Source organism: Capra hircus, unplaced genomic scaffold, assembly GCF_001704415.2.
Source record: "Capra hircus breed San Clemente unplaced genomic scaffold, ASM170441v1, whole genome shotgun sequence".
NCBI classification, from domain to species: Eukaryota; Metazoa; Chordata; class Mammalia; order Artiodactyla; family Bovidae; genus Capra; species Capra hircus.
Window position 1 is genome coordinate 1 of NW_017191982.1, and position 10,517 is coordinate 10,517.

General features: G+C 35.9%; 1 protein-coding gene across 1 annotated transcript; it reads left to right on the forward strand.

Moving 5' to 3' along the window:
- Window positions 1–3,331: 3,331 nt before the first annotated feature.
- Window positions 3,332–9,676, forward strand: LOC108634894 (complement factor H-related protein 3-like). Its single transcript, XM_018045227.1, has 3 exons — window positions 3,332–3,477; window positions 9,009–9,197; window positions 9,609–9,676. The coding sequence occupies exons 1-3, from the start codon at window positions 3,420–3,422 to the stop codon at window positions 9,674–9,676; spliced, it is 315 nt and encodes a 104-aa protein (XP_017900716.1). The 5' UTR covers window positions 3,332–3,419.
- The last annotated feature ends 841 nt before the right edge of the window (window positions 9,677–10,517 follow it).

Here is a 10,517-nt window from a genome sequence, read left to right on the forward strand (position 1 = left end):
TTTACCAGTTTTCCCAGCACCACATGTTCAAGAGTGTCTTTTCTCCATTGTATATTCTTGTCTCCTTTGTCGAAGATAAGGTGTCCATAGGTATGTGGATTTATCTCTGGCTTTCTATTTTGTTTCCATTGATCTCTATTTCTGTCTTTGTGCCAGTACCATATTGTCTTGATGGCTGTGGCTTTGTAGTAGAGCCTGAAGTCAGGTAGGTTGATTCCTCCAGTTCCATTCTTCTTTCTCAAGATTGTTTTGGCTTTTCGAGGTTTTTTGTATTTTTGTACAGATTTTCTATGTTTTCCTGCACTCTTCTTAATATCTTCTGCTTCTATTAGGTCCAACTCTTTCTATCCTTTCAGTGCCCATATTTGCATGAAATGTTCCTTTTGTATCTCTAATTTTCTTGAAAACATCTTTAGTCTTTACCATTCTATTGCTTTCCTCTATTTCTTTGCATTGTTCACTTAAGGATGCTTTCTTATCTCTTCTGTCTATTCTTTTGAACTCTTCATTCAGGTGGAATAAGGTAGATTCCATATTTAAGGTGCCCCTTACATGCATGGAGGCAGTTCTTGATGGCTCAACATTTAAAGAATCTGCCTGCAAGGCAGGAGACACAGGAAATACTAGTTTGGTTGCTGGTTTGTGAAGATTCTGTGGAGGAGGTAATGGAAATCCTCACCTTTATTCTTGCCTAGAAAATCTAATAGACAGAGGAGACTGGTGGGCTAAAATCCAAAGGATAGCAAAAGTCAGACACGACTGGGTGACTAAGCATGTAGCTAAAGCACGGAATGTGTGCATCTGTAGATCAATAGTGTCCTATGAGTTCTTGCACAATAAAAATATTTTCTGTAGTTTAATACTTGGCTGTCTGGTTGTATGGATATAAAACTCTTGATTTTCATTTTTTTCTTAACTTTTATGAAAATGCCCTTCTATTATTGCCTTGGTTTTTTAGTTTCTTTGGAGAATTCTAAAGTCCTTCTATTTCCCCCCACCTAGAGCTCTGAGGAACTTCCATTACCCTTACAGAGAAGACATGTTTAACTCTCTATTCTAAATATGCAATATGATGAGTCTCACAAAATATATATAGTTATGTCGTGACAGGCTGTGTCCCAACTCTTGTGATCCATGGAGGGTAGCCTGCCAAGCTTCTTCTGTCCATGGTATTTCCCAGGCAAGAATACTCGAGTAGGTTTCTGTTTCCTTCCCAATACATCTATGCAATTACTCTATAATCAAGATGTAGAGTATTTTCCTCACCCAAATGTTCCTTCATGCATTTTGAAGTCTCTCCATATTCCATAACTACACTATTCTTTTTTAGAGTGGAGGTTTGTGTTCAATGAGAAATGAACTTTTGAAGAAAAACAATAACTTTTTTAAAAAAATATAAATTTATTTATTTTAATTGGAGGTTAATTACTTTACAATATTGTATTGATTTTGCCATACATCAACATGAATCTGCACAGGTAACTTTTTCTTTTTTTTTTTTTTCAACATTCTTTTATCAATAAACATTTAAACAATCTGTAGTTTTCTCTATGAAAAATAAGTTGTATGGAAATTTTAGCTCATGGAAATGTCCACAACTATTTTTATAGAAGGTATACATAAAAAAGAAACATTATAATGTTGAAAGTGAAAATAGCACCCCATTCACAAATTTGTTTAATTTTTCATATAGGATTTCATATTACTAAGTAGAATCTAGTATGACCAATAGCCCAAATTCTTGTGTTTGGAGATAAAGACTCAAGGCTCCTTTAGGTCCTTTTGATTTGAGACATAAGGTGTGTCCTCTGGATTGGATTTTGACTTTTAATTTTACATTTTATTCTGAAAATGGTAATTTTAAGGCAACGTTAAACATAGAAATAGCTAAACACCTGAAGTTAATCTTAACGTGATTGATAATTTTTTTAACACACATGTATGCCTGCGTAGCTACTATCCAGGACTAATTGAGTAAATGTCCAACACAACCTCAGGTTTCCTTGTGTCTCGTCCATTCTGTACCACACGTTACCTTGTAGGCACCACCTTCATGATGAGGTTTTCAACCTTTCGAAAGCCTACCAATGAAAATTATAAGATATGTACTTAGTGAGTGTGTTTTCATTTTTTTCCATTTACAAGAGCTGTGAGATTATCCCAAACCACTGTCTATCATTTTCTAAATTAGTGCATATTAATCAGTCATATGAAAATGCTACAAATGTTTTATCCATTTTCTCAATGTTCATGGGAACAATTGCATTTTTGCCATTTATGAATAAAGCTGCAATGAACAATTCTGTATGTGTCTTTTTAAGGGATGCACTCCAGATCCTCTGGTGAGGGAGAGGTTAAGGGGAGAAACTTCCAGGTGCAAAATAGATGAGTCATAAACATGAAATATTCAGTGTGGAGCATATAGTCAATAATTACACAATTTTTAAAATCTTACTAGATTGTAACTAGACTTACTGTGGCAATTATTTTGAAATGGACAGAAACATGGAATCACTACACTGTGTACAGAAAGTAACAGAATGTTGTAGGTCAACTGTACTTAAAAGCACAAACAAATACTTTGAAAAATAAATCTCATTTGTGATTACCATAGGCTAGGCCTGGAGATAGGGGAACTGGATGAAGCCAGTCAAAAGGTACCAAATTCCTGCTGTGAGATAGATTAGTACTAAGAATGTAGTGTACAACATGATTAATATGACTAATTCTGCTGTATTTTAAGTTTGAAAGTTAATAGGATGGTAAGTCCTGAGTTCTCATCACAAATTCTTTTTTCTTTACTTTTTATCTATATGAGATGATGGATATTCACAAACCTTATTGTTGTAATCATTTCAGGATATATGTAAATTACATCATTAGGCCATACACCTGAAACTTATGCAGTGCTTTATGTCAATTTTATGTTAACAAAATTAGGAAGTTGATAATCATAGAACCATACATAAATAGCACGTAAGTGAAGGGATTGTGCTATAATTTATATGACTGTTTTTAAGCTCTACTATAATTTTTTTCTAATTTATTCACTTTCCCTAGTCCATGAAAATACGGATGACCAAATGGCTGGTAGAAACTTCACCTACTGTCTTGAAATATATTATTGAAAGTTAGTATCTGATATATGGCTTTGGAGCCAGTCCATATTAGCCACAGAAAGTTGTGCACATAGATATCAGGTGATGAATACAATAACTTATTGTGAAACTACCAACAGAAACAAGGTAGGGACATTTCAAAACTTTGAACTTTAATATTTACTAAATGGCACTAATTAACTAGCTTCATTGTAATGCATAAATTCAGTCACACTAGGTAACTGCAAATGAAGCAGATTTTTGAACCCTAAACAGTGCAACTGGAGTATTTGTGTGAATGTACCACTGGGAAAATCTAACATGTTGTTGTTAATCAATGTCCTTCTCACCTTGTGGTTTTACACTGCTCATGGACAGGGTAAGTTGAAACCGATGTGAACACTCAGGCTTCCTCCTAAATATAACTATCTACTTTCCTTTGTGTGTATTTTTGATTGAATAAACTGGTTAAAATAGTCTGCACTGTGAGATAACCATAAGAATACCTTAATGGAAAAATGATCAGACATTCACCTAAAAGGGGAAAACAAATTGAATACTTTTCTATGTCATCTGAGTTCCACAGTGCAAAAAGGTACTTTATGTAGATTATGGGGTCATGTGAATATGCTCATGAAAATGTGAATAGAAAATGTGTCACAGAAAAGTAGATTATAATTCGAGAATGTTTAGGAGAGTCTTACTTGTAATATGAGAAAGCTCTGGAGAACAATGGTTATTGTTATACTTTTACATAGGGTGATTTTTGCAGGTTCAAATCTCATTTTAAATATGTTCATTTGACTGTATTGTGATTATAGCTTAATAAATCTATTAAAGGTCTTTAACATCACTGTTAATTTTTAAAAACCAGCGTAGGTACAAGATATATTTTCCTTTTACAAAATGTGAAAGACAGTCTTAATTTCCAGTGTAGTGCCAATATATTTAGAATTCTTTTCAGAGAGAAATGTAAATGTTGACAACCTTAAAAAATTGTCACTTTTAGTTTTAAACTTATAAGTTGTTATCATTAGTTATCTATTTTTTTACACTCTTCCAATTCATCCCTCTACTCTTGGGCCCTCTTGCATCTAGACATCCATTCTCTATGCCTGTATCTCTATTTTTGCTTTGCAATAAGTTAATCTGTAGCATTTTTCTAGATTCTGTATATAGCAATATTACACAATATTTATTTTTCTCTTTCTGACTTGCTTCTCTCTATGTGACAGTCTCTAGGTCTATCCATGTCTGCAAATTATGCAATTTCATAGCTTTTTATGGCTGAGTAATATTTCACTGTGTATATGTACCACTTCTTCTGCATCTGTTCTTCTGTTGATGGACATTTAGGTTGATTCCATGTCCTGGCAGTTGTGGATAAAATAGATAACTAAGGAGAACTTACTGTGTATCATAGGCAGCTCTACTCAATGCTCTCTGGTGACCTAAATGGGAAGGAAATCCAAGAAAAGGGGATATATATATATATATATATACACACACATTCATATAACATATTCAGATTTGTTTTGATGTACAGCAGAAGCTAACCAATATTTAAAAGCAACTCCAATGAAAATGAAAAACAAAAATCAAATTATATAAATGTATTAATATAAGTAATTAAATCATATTGAAAACAAAGATTTTACTCCCAAATATAAAACTTATATGTTCTTCATTATGATATATTTGTCTTTCATTTTCTTAATAATCCATTTGTCTTCAAGTTTTTGTAAATGAAAACTCTAATGAGTTTTATGATCCCTCGTGACATTCAAGATGTGAATAGAATATGCGTCACTCTGCATTATTCATCTCATAATTTGTTGCATGCTATTTTAGTCCATTTGGTAATTTTCTTCGTGAACAACATTTGCAGCACAATAAAGCTCCCTGTCTAGTCCTTAGTGTTACAATTAAAAGCAGCTCTGGCCCCAGATCACTTATAAGAAAGGCTGCATCACCATTATTCTTGCTGAGGAGCAGGCAGACATGAATTGTTTCTCCTGATTCTCAGGTACATGAGTGATGGTTTATTAATCAGCTAGAATAAGATTACTGGAGAAGGCAATGGCACCCACTCCAGTACTCTTGCCTGGAAAATCCCATGGGCAGAGCCTGGTAGGCTGCAGTCCATGGCATCGCTAAGAGTCGGACATGACTGAGCGACTTCACTTTCACTTTGCACTTTCATGCACTGGAGAAGGAAATGGCAACCCACTCCAGTGTTCTTGCCTGGAGAATCCCAGGGACGGCAGAGCCTGGTGGGCTGCCGTTTATGGGGTCACACAGTCAGACAGGACTGAAGCGACTTAGCAGCAGCAGCAGCAGAATAAGACTACAGGCATATTTCCAAACAAGAGGAGAAAGAGTAGACAATATGAAAGAGAAATGTGAAACTTTGACAAATCTTCACCAGATATTCCAGTGCAACCCTTCTCTTCTCATTAACAACTAAACTCTTTCCAAAAGTGGTCTTAAAGCTAAATGTTTGAATATTTAAGCAAAGTTTTTCTTCCATAATTTATGGGTGCACTTATGAAATTTTTAGCATGCAAAATAATTGTAATATCAGATTCAAGCCATTAAGTAAAACTCACATCAACTAACACCTATTGTTGTAGACGCCTGCATGCCTGCACGCTAAGTCGCTTCAGTCATGTCTGACGCTCTGCCTCCCCATCGGCTGTAGCCCACCAGGCTTCTCTGTCCATGGGATTTTCCAGGCAACAATACTGGAGTGGGTGGCCATGCCTGCCTCCAGGGGACCATCCAAACCCAAGGATCAAACCTGCCTGTACTATGTCTCCTGCATTGGCAGGCGGGTTCCTTGTTTACCACTAGCACCAAGTGGGATGCCCATTATATTAGATACATAGTCCTAATTAACCAATTTTCCAGAAAACACATTGGCTTAAGATAATACACTTCCATATTCTTAGAGCTCCTGTGGGTCAAGAATAAAAGGGCTTCGTTGGCTAGTTATGTATCACTCTGTTTGGGAGGCAACTGGGTAATGGCCTGGGCCGCTGTTACCTGGACACTCAGCTGGGCTGGAGGCTTTGCTTCCAAGTTGGCTCACTCTCTTAGCTTTCGGGGGAGGCCTCAGCACCTGACTACATGGTCATCTGCGCAGGTTGCTTGAGAGATATCTAGCTTTCCTCAGGGCCAGTGACAGCAGACAGGGAGGAGGAAGCCTCCACAGCAGGTATGAGTTTGTCACACTGTCACGTCAGTCATGGGTAATCATGAGAAATGGTCACTAAGTCCTGGACACTCAGAGGACTTAGGCTCTAATATTTGGAGAGAGGAGTGTGGAAGGCATTGTGGACTTTCCTAAAACCATCACATATAGAAAAATGTCAGGTCAACTAAACAGAGTATTTTCTGGGGATGCTTCCTTTACTTCTCAACTTCTTTCCTGCCTCTTTTGTAACAATACTCTTTTTTCTAACAGTACATCATAACATTTTGGCAAACTTAAACCAGTTATTACAGGAAAGAAAACTGTAACTTTATAAAACATGTCAATGACCTTAATAGCAATCGCAAGTATAAATCTAAAATGATTTTTCGAACCACAATTTCTTTTAAAATGAGTGTTAACAGTATTAAACAGATTTCAATCTATATAAGAATTATACTAAAGATATTTAAACTTGTTTAAGATGGATTTATGAAAATGGTGCTGTGTGCTTGGTCCCTTAATCATGTCCAACTCTTTGCAACCCTTTGGACTATAGCCCTCCAGGCTCCTCTGTCCATGGAATTCTCCAGGCAAGATTACTGGAGTGGGTTGCCACTTCCTTCTGCAAGGGAATATGATTGACCCAGGGATCAAATCTGCATCTCCCTTGTTTTCTGCATTACAGGTAGATTCCTTACCCACTGAGCCATAGGGAAAGCCTATGAAAATGGCAGATCAACCCAAATGTATTTACATCACAGCAAAGTTATCCACAAGGGACCTTGTAAAGTTCATGTAGACAAGATGAGGAAATTGGCCAGTTAAATAGCTTATCAGATATTCATAATTTCATTAAATAAGCTGATTATCAGATGCAGGATTTTGTTCTCAGGCCTGCTCCATTGCTGTTTTGTATCAACAACCAGTTTAATGGAGCAAAGGAGATGTGCCTGAATGATCCTGAGGTACTGAAAGTGAACCCACATTAGGACAGGTTCATCACTCAGAAAGATGCCCATGTGTGAGGTTGGACTCAATAACATGATATTTAGCTGTGATAATTGTAAGATCCTGGGCCTGGACCATAGGAATAAGCCACAAATACAGAATGACTAGAAACACTTTTAAAACTTAGTGAATACTTTTCAGTCAATTTTGAGATCAATCTGAGCCAACACTATGATGGACAGCCAAGCCTGCTCATGAGACCGGAACTTGTATTGGTAGAAGTGTGAGAGGAGAATGAGGTTGTTCTGAGTCCTGACAGAGTCAGTGCACTCTGACCATAGTGGACTATGTATGTGCTTCAATAAATGATCTGGTTAGAGAGACAAAGACAGATTCACATGTGACCAAATAGAAGAGAGGAGGGAAATAGCTCAGGGCAGTGACAGCAATGATGTTTACTTTTAATTATGCCCTCTTTGTGTACCTTTTGGAAGTGAATCTCAGTGGATTATTTTACTAATTCATGTTCTATGAGGCATCAAAATGAGGTGAATAACTGTACTAGATCTGAACTCAGGTAATCAGGACTCAAATCTCTCCTCTACAATGTAATGACAAAGTTAGTTGAGTTCTTTTCACTTGAGTCCTGCAAATATAAAACACTCAAGCTTGCAACATGGCATTATTGTTAAATACACATATCTTGACATACATGGTGAAATTTGTAAAATTCAAGGATTAAGAGAAAGTATTCTAATCTAGAAAGTAGTGGGAAGAAACCTAGACTGTTACTTAAGAGGAATCAAACTAAATAAGCATTTCAAACTAAAAATGTAGAGAAGCTTCAAAAAAGTGTGGGAAATCTATTAGTGATGAGAGATGCAGACTATAGGCCATGAGATGTATAATTGACATGTCTTTGTTAAAGGGATTAAGATATGCAAAGATTCAAAGTTTATAATTCACTTAGCATATAAGTGACAATTACTCAATATATATTAAAAAATAAATTGTAATTATGTTATACCTCATTTAAAATATTTGTAAGAAGTACTGAAAAAAATGCATCATTCTCCAATTAAAATTAGACACAAGCATTCAAGGGTTTCCCTTAATCTTAACCATTTGGAAATTAAGAATTATTGATTGTCCATTTCTCCAATTAGATAAGCAAGGGAAAAGATGCCTAATATCTAGTTTGAGTGATAAACAATAATCCATGATTCCATGAAAATTACTGTGATTCTCTATATATATCACATGTTTCCAATAAACAGAAAATTAAAGTAATGAACGTTAATTGGAAAAACAACAACACTGTTTTCTTTCTACATTGATTTGGTCTGAGAAGAAGTGTCAGGATGTTGTTTCTGATTAGAATGGAATAGCAAGAAAAAGAAGTCAAAATGAGCCACAAGACAAAATCTGTACTTTCATCTCTTGACTAAGATGCTAATTTAGTCAACTATGGTTAGCACTTCTCTATTTAAGGAGAATTCATTTATTAAGTCTCTATAGTTTTCAACCAAGAGAATCTACATACAAATTTTATATGATATGACTCACAAGACATAATTTGACCTTCAATATCAAGGACATCTTTATGTATTTCAATCATCTGAGTTTTTCTATAACCTCTTTTCCTAGAAATCATAATGTAGTGAGTGTAATTAACTGAACAAGAATGTAATTCATAGAGATAATGTTAATTTCTTATATAATTTAATAATAAGGTAAAGCATTATTTCTACTTTTTTTACTCCAAGGGAAACACTGTAATTATCCAGTAATAAAACATGGACGGCTTTATCATTCATACAGAGGACGCTTTCCAGCACGTGTAAATCAACAGTTTCTCTATAACTGTGATCAGTATTTTGTGTCTCCTTCACAATATTCCTCAGATTACCTGACTTGCACAGCAGAAGGATGGTCTCCAGAAGAACCATGCCTCAGTAAGTAAACCTATTTAAGTTTATATGCATAAATCTTTGAAAGAGTGAAGAGACAAAAGTAGACAACTGAGTAAAGTGTTGTGTAACAACAGCAAGGCCAAGGGATGAGTTATATGAAAAAAAAATCCAAATAGATCTTCCTTTACTAGAGGCTCTTCATGTAAATCCTGTGAGATAGAGACTTTATAAGAATATCTGCATCATGTATACGTACTTTAATCATAAATGAAATAAAAATAATATGGAATGTTTTTTCATTTGTAACAATGGTGGTAGTAACTTTCATTTTTATTGTTACATATCATATTTGAATGCTAGTGCATTCACATTTAAATTCTAGAAGGTTAATCTTTAAGGTTCTATTTTAAAAATTTATGTTTTTTTCTACCATATTATTTTTATGATCCTTAGGAGAATGTATTTTCCATAATTTGGAAATGGATATAACCCAAGTAGTGAAAAAAAGTTCTACAGGGTGAAACTGTAAGGGTTCGCTGCTATCATGGCTACAGTCTTCAAAATTATCGGAACATAATGACCTGCACAGAGAGTGGCTGGTCTCCTCCTCCCAGATGCATCCGTGTCAGTGAGTAAACTGGGCTGAGATCCCACTGTGTTCATAATTTTCTAAGACTCTGCTGTTTTATTCACTCCAAAAGTTTATATCAACCTCTTGTTTTTGCCAAAGGACATATTTGATGTTATTTTTTACAAGTGTCTATGAGTGTACCTATGGACTTCCTGATAAGTATATAACAAAATACATTACTATTGATCCAGAACCATTGGTCTACGAAAAGAAAAGACCACAAAGAAGAAACCTGAATAAGAAGTGAGTTGAAAATGGCGGTATCACTAGCACTTTCCTAGAATATAAAACAGGAGTCCAGGACTTTCTATGACCAATCATTTGTGATAAGAATCTTTCGTGGGCGGTCCAGCTGGAGGATCTAGCTAAGAGACCGCACAGCATGACCTGGCTAGATCCACACATGATAGGAAGACGGACCAAGTTTAGGTGGATGCACACTCACTGGAGGTAAGAGCAATAGGACCTGCATTTGCCCCTTGAGTCACTCTTCGTGCCACGACAGCGTACTCCTGTCACACAAGGGAGTTGTTAACCTGATTGAGGAAAGATAAGACGCAATGGAGCCAAGTGCCAATTACGTCATGGAACTTCCAGACCCTCTTTCTCTCGTATAAGCCCTCTATCATGACAAGACTAAAGGGGGTCAGCTGCATGGCTGGGAATGGGGAGAGGCCAGAGCACAGCATCAGGGCTAGATTCTTCAAGGGACCATGGATGTCTAGAAAACA

Excerpts from the sequence above, each read along its gene's own strand:
- LOC108634894 (XM_018045227.1), top strand. The coding sequence starts at position 3,420 with ATGTTGTTGTTAATCAATGTCCTTCTCACCTTGTGGTTTTACACTGCT. Across the intron at positions 3,478-9,008 it reads TTACACTGCTCATGGACAGG|GGAAACACTGTAATTATCCA; the intron begins GTAAGTTGAAAC and ends TTTTACTCCAAG. Across the intron at positions 9,198-9,608 it reads TCCAGAAGAACCATGCCTCA|GAGAATGTATTTTCCATAAT; the intron begins GTAAGTAAACCT and ends TATGATCCTTAG.